Raw genomic sequence first — 15,321 nt, 5'->3', positions numbered from 1 at the left:
TGTTATACGGGTTGGGTCAAGGTGGAGGTGAAGGTGATGGTGGTGATGACTATGACGCAAGTGGTGGCGGTGGTGATGGTGGTGGTGATGCAAGGAGTGTGATGAGAGAGACAGCGGTATTGATTTTGGTGGTGATGGTGGTGGTGGTGATGGTGGTGGTGACATAGGGGAGATGGTGGTGACGGTAAGAGACGTTGGTAGTGGTGATGAGGTGGTGATAGTGGTGGTGGTGAAGGCGGAGTTGGAAGCATTAGTGGTGATGATGGTGGTAGTGATGATGATGATGATGATGGAAGAGACAAGGAAAGATGCTTTGGTGGAGGTGGAGGAGGAGAAAGTGGAGTTGATGGTGGTGGTGGTGGTGGTAGCGGTGGAGGTGGTGGTGGCGATGGTTGAAACGGCGTACGTGACTTAGGTGGGCGTGGAGAAGGTGGTGGTGGTGGTGGTGTTAGAAGTGGAAGAGGATAGTTCTGGAGGTGGTTGTGGAAGTGGTTATCTCAGAGGGTGGAGAACTGGTGGAGGTGGTGGTGGTGGAGGTGGTGGTGATGAGGGTGGTGTTGTAGATAGAGTGGAGAAGGCGGCGAAGATAGTTGTGGAGGTGGTTGTGACAGGTGGAGGAGGTGGTGGAGGTGATAGAAGCGGTGGTGGAGGTGATTGTGGCAGAGGTGATGGTGGAGGTCGTGGTGATGGTACTGGTGGTGATGGTGGTGGTGGTGGAGGTGGAAGTGGTGTTGGTGGAACTGGTGTTGGTGGAAGTGGTGTTGGTGGAGATGGTGGTGGTGGTGAAGGTGGAAGTGGTGTTGGTGGAAGTGGTGTTGGTGGAAGTGGTGTTGGTGGAGATGGTGATGGTGGTGGAGGGGGTGGTGTTGGAGGTGGTTGCAGCAGCTGTGGTGGAGATAGTGGAGAAGGTGGTGGTGCTGGTGGTGGTGCTGGTGGAGGTGGGGGTGGAGGGGGTGGTGGAGGCGGTGGTTCCAACAGCTGTGGTGGAGATAGTGGAGGTGGAGGTGGTGCTGGTGCTGGTGGAGGTGGGGGTGGTGGTGGTGGTGGAGGGGGTGGTGGAGGCGGTGGTTGCAGCAGCTGTGGTGGAGGTGGAGGTGGGTGGACGCGGGTGGAGTGCGGGGGAGGACGAAGCACCCTGTGGCGTCGCTGCAGCAGGCGGCGGCTCCCAGGTGGGCTGACCTTCCCGCGTCTATTTTTAGCAGCGGCAGCGAGAGCCTTTCGGCGCTCAGTTTTGTTTCCATGACCCTAATGTCATCCTGCTCCAGCCCTGTGACGTCAAGCCCCTCAACAGGAGCGAATTCTCTGAACGAAGTAGATTCCCGATTCAGATTGGTGAATCACATTGACGTCAGCAGCAGCCGCGGCCTCCCATTGGCGGACGATCCCTAGTGTAATCAATAGTTCGCCAGGCGGCCGGCCAATCGCGGCACGCCTTGCATCGCCTTCCAGCCCGAGCGGATGAAAGGAAGTGTGAATCGGAGCGCGTGGGAGGATGTTGTCTGCGCACTCGGCGGGGATATAAAAGGGCGGCGAGCGACGGCCAGCCACATCCTGCACCAGTCAGCGGCCCAGAGCACCAGCGAGCCAGGAGGTACCGGACGAGAGGGAGAGAGAGAGAGAGAGAGAGAAGACGACTTCGCTCACCGCTGCACTTGGCAAAGTCGCGACAAGGAACAAAACATTTCTGTGATTACCGAGGCGCCGCACGAGGACAAAGTGTTTCTGTACTAGTGGTGCAAACAACCAAGAAGCTCCGCAAACCCCAACAGTTCCAGGTAAGTTTCTGCTAACTTGTCTTGCACCTTTCCCCGCAGCACCGGACTTGTGGCGGCACACAGGCCCACCTTACAGGTATCCGGGCAACGACCACTGGCACCTCACTGAAGCTGTGAGCCTTGCCAGTCCAAAAGTTCATTAGCCAAGAGTCCAGTGGCTGTGAGCCTCAAAGTCCCGCCACAACGACGGTTCTGTCGCCACGGTCTTGTGTATCTTGTGCCGCATGTCATGGAGACTCATGCCGCTGACCCTCAAGGGAGAGGATCTAAAGGAAGTGTGGGCCACCACCTTACAAGGGACGCGATGGACGGGTCTACATGAGTCCTGGCGTCATTCAAAAAAGTGACCAGGACAAGACGTGGGCGTCACCAGTGCCATGAGGGGGTGGTCCTCTATTGAGGGTTATCTTGGAGTATTTACATGTTCATGAAGCAACCTGCTGGAGGCGTTTGAAACAAGAAGAGCTTGCAAACAATCAATCACTTGCTTTTGACCCAGGCGCATATATATATATATATATATATATATATATATATATATATATATATATATATATATATATATATATATATATATATACACATACACATTCTACCTCTGCCTGGATGGAAGGCCCCAAAACCCGTGCATGAAGCACCTGGGCCGGAAGGGCGAGTCGGTCCTCGTGGCCTCGGTGGTTGCGAGGAAGGAACAACGGAGTCTATTTTTACCCTCACCTCAACCCCAAAAAGCAGTGCTCGGCGGGCCAGACAATAATAGTCACGTGGCAACAGTACCAGTGGCGGCCATCAATACTGCAGCTGACGGGGCGCCGCGGCCCCCCAGCCCGACCCCAGGGCCATGAGTCCCCTGTATGGCTACTGATGGTGATGTTAGTGGTGGTGGTGGTGGTGGTGATTGTGGTGGAAGTGGTGGTGGTGGTGGTGGTGGTGACTGTGCTGGTGGTGGTGGTTGGTGAGGGGGTGATGCTGGTGAGGGAATGGTGCTAATAGTAGTGGTGGTAGTCGTAGTGGTGATGGTGTTGGTGGTGAGGGTGGTGGAGAGGGTGTTGGTGGTGGTGGTGGTGGTGGTGGTAAGGGTGGTGGTGGTGGTGGTGGTGGGAGAGGTGGTACTCATGCAACATGCACTACTAAGGGTTGGAAATCATCACCAGGATCTTCTAACTTCCAACGTCAAGGCCTTCCAACTTTCCGATCCTAGTACAAAAACACTGAGTCAGTAGCCCCCCTGGGCAGACCCTGGAAGCAACATGTCACATATTTGATACTCAATAACCCGAGGCCTCTTAGTTTTCTGTGGTGACTTCTTGCTGTTGAAAGTCTATATGCTGAGTAGTAGCGTGAATAGTTCCTGCCACTTGTGTATTGACGAAGGGCTTTCTGCTCCCCCTACAGATGGAGGCCATGAGGGTAGTGACGTCTCTACTCATGCTGACCTTGACGGGGCCCAGCCTGGCCTACCCCTTCCGAAGCGCTGGAGGGCGGGGCAGCACGTGGGGGCGAGACCCAGGCCTCGTCGATTACCTTGAGGGCTACCCGCTCGACGACCAGTACGCCGTGCCGGAGTACGACCCCAACACCCGCTACACCTACGCCGCCGCCCCCCAACGACCAAGAATAAACAAGGTAAGTCCAGCCAGTCGTTGGGTCAGTCGTTAAGCACAAGTCTTAGAATGGGACATGGCTATAATCCGATTTGAGGGACGACCCACGCTGACGATCAACATATCCCTATAGGAGGCAGTGGCAGCGTGGCTCAATGCCGCTCTGGACGACTACATCCTCAACTACGACACCTATAACGACGACGAGGGGACGTGGTACAACGAGATGGCCACCGACGCCATCCCAGAGCCAAGCACCAACGACGACTCCCCGATGATGCAACTGTTCTTCAACCAGCGCTCCGGCAGGTAAGCTCACCCATCCACCTTGCTGATCACTCCTATCCCTGCCTTTATAATACTGAAGGGAACTCTTGAAGAACATTGTGAGACTGTTGCGTAGTTCTGCCCCGTACAGATACTCGCTGGAGGACCTGGAGAACATGGAACGCAAGGCCAAGATGGAGGACAACACGGAGAACCAGCTGCACGCCCTCATGAACAAGGCCGTGAGCAAGAAGTCCAGCATGCCAGTCCTCGGGGGCCGCATGGCTGTGACGGGAGGGCTGCTCGGACAAGGACAGAAGGAGGAGGCCTTTGAAATCCCCGCCACCTCCGTTAGGCGACCCGTCTTCGCTCGTACCATCACCACTGAGCCTGAGGAGAAGGTACGCACACAGCCACTTCCCCAACACATTCCAGTCCTCACACCAGTCAGATAAACAAAACCCTCACCAGGAAGATATCTTATAACCTCCCATTGCTTTTCTTTGCGCAGAGAACCACCGAGCAGAAGCAACAGAAACAGCAAGACCCAAAGTTCGACACAAGCGTCAGCACCACACAGAAACCCGAGGAGAAGAAGGCGCCTCTCAGTGAAGTGCCCAGCAGTACCAACAACAACGAGGTGACCAGCAGCGACGCCCCAGCCTCGGCGAAGGACGGCGTACAGTCGGCGACGACCACGCAGTACCTGAGGAGCCACTATGAGACTCTCAAGAAGTTCCTCGACCGTGAGAGGGAGGCGCGAAGGGTGAGTGTGACTGTCCATCTTTGTTGAGTATGTGTGTGTGTGTGTGTGTGTGTGTGTGTGTGTGTGTGTGTGTGTGTGTGAGAGAGAGAGAGAGAGAGAGAGAGAGAGAGAGAGAGAGAGAGAGAGAGAGAGAGAGAGAATGCAAGAAAGGAAGAAAGAAAGGGAGAAAACTCGACGCAGATTCAAACCTTTCATTCACAAACATGAGTGAAAGAAAGAGTGAATGAGAGATAGAGCAAATCGTTCCAGCATAAACTCCTCATCTCTACACCACGAACCAAACACACACAACCAAAACCATAAAAAAAACACATACTAAAAACCGTAAACCATTCCCTGCAACCCGCATTAACAAACTCCCCACCCCCCACCCCCCACCCACCCCCACCACCCACTCCCCGTCCGAGAGCCAAGACCATATGGTACCGTATCCCTTGAGTTGGCTACAGTTGCCGATCCTCTTTTACCCACGTCCATCACAGGGATCGGATATTCTGGCACACTGCACATTCATCATTCTTTTAAGAGACGAGCACCGAGTCTGACGTCACTAAGCCGGACGGACAGTTCTATTCTTTCACTTCCTGCTTTGGTGTCGAGCGGCTGTAACTCGTTCCGCTCCAGCACATTACCGGGAAGGGGGTGGTGGAGGGGATCGATAGGTTAGAGGTCGTCACTCTATCTTGTATCGCCTCTTCTCGGTAAAGCTGCAGGGGAGATCTTGGCATGCCCTTTGTGATGGCGAGGGAGAGAGAATAACAAGGCTTTATGGAGGAGTCCGGCTTTAGCTGTCATGTATTTTCCCGGACTCATTTTGGAGTGCTTGATACCCTTACTTAGTGTTGGGGAAGGTGGAGGAGTAGCGAGGGTGGTAGATATAGAGTTGGGGAGTCCTTTACCTCTTCTAGTCTTATGTCACGTCTTCCTAGAAAGTCTGCTTGTGGGTGCCTCCTGAAACCTTTACTTTGTGTTAGCGAAGGCGAGGAAGGGATGAGGGAGGGGGAATAAGACTTAAGGGGTTGGGGTCTGCCTTACCTCCTCTAGTCTTCTGTCACATGTCTTCCTGGAAAGCCTGCTCGTGGGTGCCTCCTGAAACCTTTACTTTGTGTTAGCGAAGGCGAGGAAGTGGCGAGGAGGGGACGAGGAAATGGCGAGGAGGGGACAAGGAAGTGACAACGGAAGGGGTTGGGGTCGAGTCCGGCTTAGGTGCTCTCAGCCTGTCACATGTCTCCCGGAAAGGTCGCTTGGGGGTGCTTCTTGAAAGGTTTACTTCGTGGCGGCGAGGGAGAGGAAATGGCGAGAAGGAATGACAAGGCTTTAGCTCCCCTAGTCTTCTGTCACATGTCTTCCGGGAATGGATGCAGGGGAGTGCTTGAAACCTTTACTTAGTGGGCGAGGGTGAAGAGCTGGAGGACGACTCCAGCTTAGGTCCCCCCCAATCTGTCGTCACATGTCTTCCGGGAATGGATGCAGGGGAGTGCTTGAAGCCTTTACTTTGTGTTAGGGAGGGAGTGGCGAGGGGGCGGCGAGGGAGGGGGAATGGCTCCTGTGTCGCCGCGGGTGCTGGCGCCGGGAGGGTGACACGTTCCTGGCCCTCATGCAGCCTTGAGCCACGATATTGATCCCGCATGTCACGGCGCTTGGCGGAAGAGAGGAAGGAAGGGACTCAAGATAGCGAGCTCTGAGTATCCATCCCACGCCTCTCCTCTACCTCAGAACCCGGGAATATTTGGCAGCTGAAAAGTCTTATTCACATTCACTCGCTGGTATTGATTGGGCTGAGAGGCGGAGAGCCGGAAGGGACTCACAGGTATGGAACTGACGCCTTCCCTCTAAGCCTCAGTACGAAGAATGTCAGGCCGTCTTAAAAAACGTATTCTTATCGACCCGTTGACCTAATTCGTGTACTGACTGGCTGAGTAACGGAAAGCAGGAAGGGAATCGTGACCCCATTGAACTGACGCCTTCCCCATACACCTCAGTACGAAAAATGTCAGACCGTCTTAAAAACGCTATTCTTACCGACTTGTTGACCTCATTTTCTGTACTGATGAGCTGAAAGGCGAAGAGGAGGAAGGAAGAGATGTAAAGGCGCCTTCCCCATACACCTCAGTCCGAAAAATGTCAGACCGTCTTAAAAACGCTATTCTTACCCACTTGTTGACCTCATTTTCTGTACTGATGAGCTGAAAGGCGAAGAGGAGGAAGGAAGAGATGTAAAGGCGCCTTCCCCATACACCTCAGTCCGAAAATGTCAGCCCGTCTAAAAACGCTTATTCTTCTCCTTTCGTCGGGGTAATTTTCTGCACTGATTGGCTGAAAGGAGGAGAGGCGGTATGAAGAGGATGTAAAATTCTATGGAACGGCGCCTTCCCCCATACAAACCTCAGTCCGAAAAATGTCTGACCGTGTAAAAACCGTGATTCTTTTCCCTTCGTCGACGTACTCCCTTCTATTGACTGACTGAATGGCGGAAAGGAGGAAGGGACTCAGCGCTAGGAAGGAAAAATGGCGTGTGTCGAAATGCTTCCTCCTCTTCATATTCACATTTCCTTGTACCAGTTGCGACACCCGGATGTGGAAATGGAGCATATCACCGTAGATCATTAAAGCAACCCGGAAAGAGATGTAGCAATAGAACAAAAAGGACAGACCAGTTACTATCAACCAAATCCGGAAGTAGAGGTGGAGTATATCACCGTAGATCATTAACGCAACCCGGAAAGAGATGGAGCAACAGAACGAAAAGGACAGACCAGAAACTAACAACCACACCCGGATGTAGAAATGGAGCACATCACCGTAGATCATTAACGCAACCCGGAAAGAGAGGTAGCAATAGAACTCAAAGGACAGACCCGTTACTAACAACCACATCCGGAAGTAGAGGCGGAGTATATCACCGTAGATAGACCAGCAACGCAACACTGAAATAGAGATTGCAATATAACCGTACGTACAAACCATTAACCAGTAGCCACAACCGGAGATAGAGAGATGGCGTATATAACCGTACAGACAGACCATAAAGCAGATAAACCAGTAACCACACCCGGAAACAGAACTGGGGTAAAGGCAGCAAGATGGACAGACCGAACGTTAAGATGCAAAGAAGTGGAACTGAGTCAAACCGCAGACCAAAGAAACCGAAACTAACCAAACAGACAGACCGTAAGCCAGAGCAATCAGCAACCACATCCGGAAATAGAACTGGGGTAAAGGCAGAAAGATGGACAGACCGATCGTTAAGATGCAAAAAGATGGAACTGAGTCAAGCCACAGACCAAAACTAACCAAACAGACAGGCCGTAAACCAGAGCAACCAGCAACCACACCCGGAAATAGAACTGTGGTAAAGGCAGCAAGAGAGGCAGACCGAGAGTTAAGAATAGCCACACCCGGATGAGAGGAGCTGGAGCAATCAAGCCGTGACATTTGTGTGACACGGGAATAATTTTCTCTGACCCACTGACCCGGCCACGCCACTCCCCTGTCACGTCAGCCCGCCCGGACGCCGATCTTCCCCCGGCAACAATGGGGAAGCGACACATCAGCAGGAACACCCCCAGTTGATCCGCCACGAAGCCTTTCCGATCCCACACAAAGGCCGCACTGATCCGACGCAAAGACCCGCCGATTCCGTCTCTGCTCACCTTCGTCATGTCATGTGTCACCTTCACATGTTGGGTGAGAGAGTATTACAGGACGTGCCACAAAGAAAACTAGATTGAAAAAGCTGGATTACCCGACTTTGTATAGTTGGTAGACTGAGTACCACCACCCTTTGAAAACCTAGATTACCGGACTTTGAATTGTCGGTATATTGAAAAAAAAAAACACCTTGATTCGGAAAGCTAATGAAAGAAGGACCCAAGTCTATATCCTAGCAGCCTGACGTGAACCGGCCCACTTCTGTCTAAACCGTGATTTACTCCTCTGCTTCCCTTAATCCAGATTCACAAAGCTAATGAGAGAGGGATGCAAGTATATTCCCTAGCAACCTGTCGTCAGCCGCCCCACTTCTGTCTGAGCTCTGATTTACTCCTCTGCTTCCTGCATTCGCGTGTCTGTTCATCTTACCGCGGTGTACAATCTCCAGCACTCCCAGATAACGAAACCCAGTCATCAGCTCAACACGGAACACGGAAGAGATCAGTTCGAGACCCGGCCATGCACGAGAGAACGGACTTAACATGGCGGCGGCGGCCTTAACCCATTTTAGCGAGGAGGCAATATTGTTCCTCCCACACAATGGCCGAACTGCCAAATATTCCCGGCTAGGCACCACCGCTGCCTCCCACGCACACGAGTTAAAGCTGAAGCGTCCATAGCACCAAGCCATCACCCTTACACCCTCAGTCCTCCCTCGACCACCTCCTTCCGGCGCTTGCAATACCGTGCACACCTCCGGCCCAACGCAAAGAGAACCAGGTCGATAGGATTAAAGAGGGGCGTGAAAAGTGAAAGGAAGGCAGGCAGGCAAATGCGATCATATGTTTGCGGACTTAAAGACTAGCTCGAAGGCCTGAGGAAGGTGGTGGTGGAGCAACCTGTTGGGGTCCAGTGTGGGTGGTGCCCGATGCCACTCCTCGCTGCCCTAATGAACTTAAATCCCGATCTGGGACTTGGGGGATATCTCAGGAGCTTCAACGAGTGCACTTCAGGTTCAGAACGAGAGACGGTGAGAGGGAGGAGAGACCAGGGTATGAAAGAGCAGGAAAAAGTGTGCAAGGAAGTTAAATCTGAGCTCTCGACATCCGGTCCGCCCACACAGAAGGTTTTAAAGAGGATGTACGCTACGGGTCCACCTACGCTCTGTTCCTGCTCTGCTCTGCCTTACCCTCCCTCGGCTCGTATTGACTCGCCTCCCCCGATACTGGGCCATCCCAAAGATCCAAGTATACCGTGTTTCAGAGACCATGTGCACCTGAGACTGACATTTACGATGATGACGAAGATTGGGTTTGGTCTCTAAGGCACTCAGTATCGATGGTCACCAAGGCAACTTAGAAATAAATAAAAACCAGATGCTGACCAACCTGGGGAGTGAGGATCGAGATGAAGGCTGGTTTCTTTGTCTGTCTGTCTCTGTCTGTCTACCTGTCACGAAACCTAAAAGGATCGAGAGGAATATTGGTTTCTTTGTCTCTGTCTTTATCTCCATCTGTCTATCTATATCTTTCCATCTTGCTACTTTTCGTCAATTTCAAGACTCTTACTTTTTTTTTGTCTTTGTTTTCATATATCTGTCTAACTAAATTCTCTCTTCTCTTCACTTCTCTTCCCTTCCCTTTCCTGTTCTGTCCTTTCCTTCCCTTTCCTTCCCCTTCTTTCCCTTCAATTCCGTTTTCTTTCTTGTATTCTTCTGTCTCTTCCTTTCCTTTCTTTCCCTTCCCTTCTTTTCTTTTCCCTTCCCTTCCCTTCCCTTTCCTGTCCTGTCCTTTCCTTCCCTTTTCTTTCCCTTCAATTCCGTTTCCTTTCCTGTATTGTCCTGTCTCTTCCTTTCCTTTCTTTCCCTTCCCTTCCTTCTTTTCCTTTCCCTTCCATTCCATTCCATTCTTCTCCCCTCCCCCTCTCTCTCTCTCTCTCACCCCCTCACCCCCTCCTCTGACGTACGTGAAATGCGACAATACATCGACTGCATACTCAAGTCTTCTGTCATTAGGGAGTCCATCATCACATTCGGTCCTGACGTCAACAAGGCCAGGCTCTATGATTGGCCAAGTCCCTAGTGACGCGGACGCCCCACAACACTACTGGTCAAGGGTGGATGACGTCAGTAGCCCCATTGATATATTGATTAGGCGCGGCGCCCCACGAGAAATATATAGCATGTGTGTGTGTGTGTGTGTGTGTGTGTGTGTGTGTGTGTGTGTGTGTGTGTTCTTTGTGGGCCATAACAGGTCACTCACGCACGGATGTATATATAATGACCGCCACGCACAGGGTATATATATCAGGATGGTTTGTCGGTGTTAGATTTTTTTTTAATAGGATCTAAGTAGGAGTAGTAGTAGTAGTAGTAGTAGTAGTAGGAGTAGGAGTAGTAGTAGTAGTAGAGGCTATACTTGTCGATAATGAATGAATATTGAATTAGAAAATAGCCTGCTTGTTTTTAGTTACGCACAACCCTTGCAAATTTGAGGGTATATCCGAGTGATCTGCCATTGTTTTTTTCCGTCATCCTTTTTATAATAAGGTTGAAGAGCTATCGGTAATGCGTGTATAAATCAATAAGTAACGTGATTTCTGTATATTTAGTTACACACAGAACACAAAAATAAGAAATAAGGTGGACATCGAAAATAAAAGGATGTAAAAAGGCGTTAGGTAGAAAGACATAGAAAAACCCAAACCAGCAAAGGATATCAGCTTGTTCTATCTCTGTCTTTTACTTTTATATATAGTAATGCTCAAGATCTAGTATAAGACGTATGAAGATCAACAGCTACATAGCGTGACTACTGTTTATAAATTCACACGCAAAATACTCACGCAAACGATAATATACCAATGTGGGTTTTTTTCTTCTCTTTTTCTTGTTTGCTTTATACTCACAAAAATCAGACCAAGGAACGCCGCTAAGTAACTACGAATAATGTATGTCAATTGCTGCACACACACACACACACACACACACACACACACACACACACACGTAAAAGATGTATCCATGTTTTTTTTCTCTCTTCTTCTTGTTATTTTTACAGCAACCAAAACTCAAACCAAGAAACGTCACTCACTAACCATCAATAACACACGTCAGTCAATACCCAACGCTCCCAGTGACTTCTGCTTCTAAATATAAAGGAGAGGATATAGATATACGTATTCCGAGACGAAGAAAGGGGATCCAGTCGCCAATGCATTCAGTAGGAGTTTCAGGTCATAGAGAGTGGGAAGAAAAAGGGTGATAGATAGACACTTGATAAATAGGAAGATAAGAAAAAGAAGGTAGGTAGGAGAGCACAAAACTAAGAAATAAGGTAGACATCGAAAATAAAAGGAAGTAAAAAGGCGTTAGGTAGAAAGACATAGAAAAAAAAGGAAGAATATAAAAAGACAGCAGGTAGAAAGAACACAAGAATAGGGAATAAGGTAGAAAAACATTGAAAAGAAGGAGGAAAATAAAAAGACGATAGATAGAAAGACAGAAAAAAAATGTTAAGTTAGAAAGACATTGAAAAAATAACAAGGTAGATAGATATAGAAGAAAAAGGGAAGAAAATACAAGGCCATAGGTAGAAACAAAAAAACAAAAAAGTTAGAGAGACATTGAAAAAAATAACAAGGTAAAAAGATATAGAAGAAAAAGATAGGAAAATAAAAAGACCATAGGTATATAAAGAACACTAAAAGACGAGCTATTTCAGGGGTTCGCGAGGTAGTGCTGAATCATCCACGGCCGGAAAAATCTCTCAATGCATTCGTTTTCTTTCTCTGGGCATGAATGTTAATTGGCAGGAGGAAAGAGTGCGTTAATGAGAGTATGAAAAGCATGTGTGTGTGTGTGTGTGTGTAGCGAAACCCGACGTGCTTGCGAGGAACTCTTAGAAGTGAAGGTTGCAAGGAAGGATGAGTGAGGTGAACGTGTATGACTGTGAGTGTGTGTATGATTATGAGTGTGTGTATGTATGTAGTTCTGAATCTCACTTTTGCATTGGACCAAATTGTAATCATGCTTTCTATGTGGTCACTAAACTAACAATCATGAGACCAATAATCTAAATCCTTATGACTAACTGATTGGGGTACGCAGTCATGGAACGGTAACTCTTAGGTCCTTATGAACTCCTAACTAATGAGGTTCTTTTTGCTCTTTCCCAGAACCAGGACATGGAAGAGGAGCTGAAGAACGAGAGGCTACAGAGGCGAGCTGTCCAGAAGAGGTTCGCGGTGGAGCAGGAGACCCTTCCGCAGCAGCTGGCCAGTCTCAAGAAGAAAGTCTAAGCCGCACCGCCCACCGGAACGACCGACCTTCAAGCGTCCATCACGTCCACACCGGATGACGAGGGCCATTGATCCGACTGTTTCAGGAGAGCCGCGTGGATCCTTCTCACCGACACTCTCAGAACCCTTCAAGAGGATGACGAACAGTGCAGCGGAAAGAGATGCGGAACGGCGGGGGAACAAGAGGCAAGGTAGACAGACGAGGGCCCCGCCGCGGGTGATGGCGAAGAGGCAAGAACTAAGACGGTTCCTTCGACGCCCGGGACGCGAGACAATAGTGAAAGCCGATGTGACGCCGCCGACGCCGTATTTTTACGTTCAAGTTTCAAGACGCGTCATAAGGACCTTCGTGGAGGGAGCAAGATTCTCTGCATGCATCGCGGGAACCCAAGTTACTACGCACACCCCGGCTTAATCGCTATTGTCCGCTGCACGAGGCTGTTACTTCTTTATCGGAACACAACGGAATAGTCACTTCATTTATCCGAGTTTCATGGTTGGCAAGAGAAAACTCTATCAGTAGCGATGTACCAACACCCGTGGGGCCACCTGGCAACTGGGGACTATACATTCACGTCGCTGGTCTTCTATCTGCTAGTTTTCTCATTATTTCCAAGTCATCAGTCACTTCCCCCAGTAAACATTCATGTGATCAAGTCCTTAGTTCGTAGATTCATTTTTAGCGAGGTCTCGCGTTTTGTGATATGCAAGTAGCAAGGCTCTAGGAATCGCCAACACTCGTCTTCGTCCCGTTTGAGTGTTGCGGGCTGCCCACTCATCACTTCTCCTGTATACGCTCACCGGCAAGTTACCGCCACCTCTCTCTTACTGTTTACGTTCAGAATCAGTTGACAGGTCGAAAAGATACTCCGGAAATAGTGTTATGAGTTCAAATACGGTTAGGCAGACGCATCATCCTGCCTTGCGTGATTGAAGTAACTAATCGACTCCTACAAAGTCCTGCATCTTCAAGAGGATGTTCTTAGGCAAGGATGTTGAAGGCAATCGGAGTTTCCAGCAATACTTTCGTCCGGTGATCACTTCCTCGAGGACCATCTTTCTGCATGACTTTCCCCGCCTTGGTTGTCGTTGAGTTCTCGCCCACAAGACCAACCACTTTGTTTCTGACCCGCGTTTGGCAAGACTGTAAACCAAAATGTGCTACAATTTGTACCTGTTTGTATGAGTTACTTTTTTTATGCCATTATTTCAGACATGTGCAAAAAGTAAGGTCTTAGGGTTTTCGCCCCACTTTTCTACGGGGACATCAAGCACTCTCGCCACGCATTTCCGGTGTTGTGTGTTCTTGCCTAAAGGGGCTGGCAGTGTGCGGGCGGCGCGGCGAGGGCGGGGAGCGGCAACGCGCCCTCCGCCCCGCCTCGCCCGCGCCCCCGCATGGCTTCAAAGCTTCGAGCCCACCCTCGGGTGCGGTTCAACCTGTATTATTACGTCGGGTTTTTCCAGATGCCAAATAGTCATACTCAATGTATTATGAAATCCTTCTTCCAAGGATATTGAACTTGTACATTGTATGTACCATATCACCTCAAAAATCAAATGAATTATTTTTGTATTATACAAATAAGAGCACCACCTGACTGTTGCGCCTGCACACCCGCGGCGGCCCGCCAGTGTGCACGGCGGCGCCGGCGGACCTTCCTCCAGAGCGGGGGTCCGAACGCCTTCAGGCAAGGAACTCATTTCTTGATATGTGATACGTACTTTCTCTGATCTTATCAATAAACTTGTATCTTTTCCTATGTAGATTATTATTATAGGAGCCACACTGATACGAAGCCGCTCCTATCACGGGGGGGCGACCACCATCAACTCTGCAATGTAATAATATTGTACATCTTAATACTATACTAGTATGGGACTTAACCTTCTGACACATATTCTTTGTCTTTCGTACTGATTTTCAATAAAATGTTTGAATATTCTTTCAGATTTCTCAGTTTTGGACTCCTTGTTTTTTTCGTAAGTTTTGTGGAGCAAGAGACAAGTTGCCAGTGTACATATCAAAGGAAAGGCTTCGGAGAGCGATGGCTGTGGAAAGACGATCCAACAATAGCATCTCAAGCATCACATTAAGTGTTTGGTATTACCCCCACAGCACAGACCAAAGAGCATCAAACTCCCTCAAACAACACACGCAATACTGAGACCACCTTAGGCATACATCTGGGATTTTGAGAGGAGGAGGAGGAGCACCACAGAAGACAAGACCCAAACCCTGTTGACGAGTAAAGTCGGAACACATAAACTTGGAATGAAAAAAAACACCTTAGGGGCTTTGGGAGAGGAGGAGACGCATCACAACGAGGAGACAAAACCTGCTGATAAGTAGAGTCCGAACGGATAACCTTTGGATGAATAAGAATAAACTACGAAAGATCAGAACGTTTTGGAAGACGAGACACCTTACCGATGCTTTTAATGAGTCTCCTGATGTTCTTAGTCAACTTAGATCCCCTACTGATTGTACAGAACGGGTTGCAAACTTTGACTAGAAGAAGACATACTACGAAAGCACGGGACGTTATACAATCCCTGATCCAGCTGTTCTTAGTCAACTTTTGTTTTGTTGGTAAGAGAACCGGGTAGGACACGAAGTAACGGGTTTAAACTGGATAAATTCAGATTCAACAGGGACATAGGCAAAAATTGGTTTACTAATAGGGTGGTGGATGAGTGGAATACGACAGCATGGGACGTTTTAGAGTGCCAATACAATTGTCACATTCAAAAATAGACTAGATAAATTCATGGACAGCGATATTAGGTGGGGTTAGATACACGGGAGCTTAGGGTCAAAGGAGCTGCCTCGTACAGGCCTACCGGCCTCTTGCAGACTCCTGCGTTCTTATGTTCTTATGTTCTTAACTTTGATCCCCTACTGATTGTACAGAACGGGTTGCAAACTTTGAATAGAGGAAGATATAATACGACAGCATGG

At 49.4% G+C, this 15,321-nt stretch overlaps 1 protein-coding gene across 1 annotated transcript; it reads left to right on the top strand.

Annotated features, from left to right (window-relative positions):
* The first annotated feature begins 1,539 nt into the window (after positions 1 to 1,539).
* Positions 1,540 to 14,305, top strand: LOC127002780 (uncharacterized). Its single transcript, XM_050868972.1, has 6 exons — positions 1,540 to 1,775; positions 3,171 to 3,401; positions 3,513 to 3,688; positions 3,783 to 4,047; positions 4,158 to 4,412; positions 12,240 to 14,305. Exons 2-6 carry the CDS (start codon positions 3,171 to 3,173, stop codon positions 12,360 to 12,362), a joined length of 1,050 nt encoding a protein of 349 aa, XP_050724929.1. The 5' UTR covers positions 1,540 to 1,775; the 3' UTR covers positions 12,363 to 14,305.
* The last annotated feature ends 1,016 nt before the right edge of the window (positions 14,306 to 15,321 follow it).

The sequence above is a fragment of the Eriocheir sinensis genome, chromosome 24 (genome assembly GCF_024679095.1).
Source record: "Eriocheir sinensis breed Jianghai 21 chromosome 24, ASM2467909v1, whole genome shotgun sequence".
In the NCBI taxonomy this organism is placed as follows: Eukaryota; Metazoa; Arthropoda; class Malacostraca; order Decapoda; family Varunidae; genus Eriocheir; species Eriocheir sinensis.
Note: the sequence above shows the minus strand (reverse complement) of the source record. Positions and strands in the feature narration are given on the sequence as shown.

Bases quoted from the DNA above. Each gene is read 5' to 3' on its own strand.
- LOC127002780 (XM_050868972.1), top strand. From the start codon at position 3,171: ATGGAGGCCATGAGGGTAGTGACGTCTCTACTCATGCTGACCTTGACG. The intron at 3,689-3,782 runs GTAAGCTCACCC...ACTGTTGCGTAG, and splicing joins TTCAACCAGCGCTCCGGCAG to TTCTGCCCCGTACAGATACT. The intron at 4,413-12,239 runs GTGAGTGTGACT...GCTCTTTCCCAG, and splicing joins GTGAGAGGGAGGCGCGAAGG to AACCAGGACATGGAAGAGGA.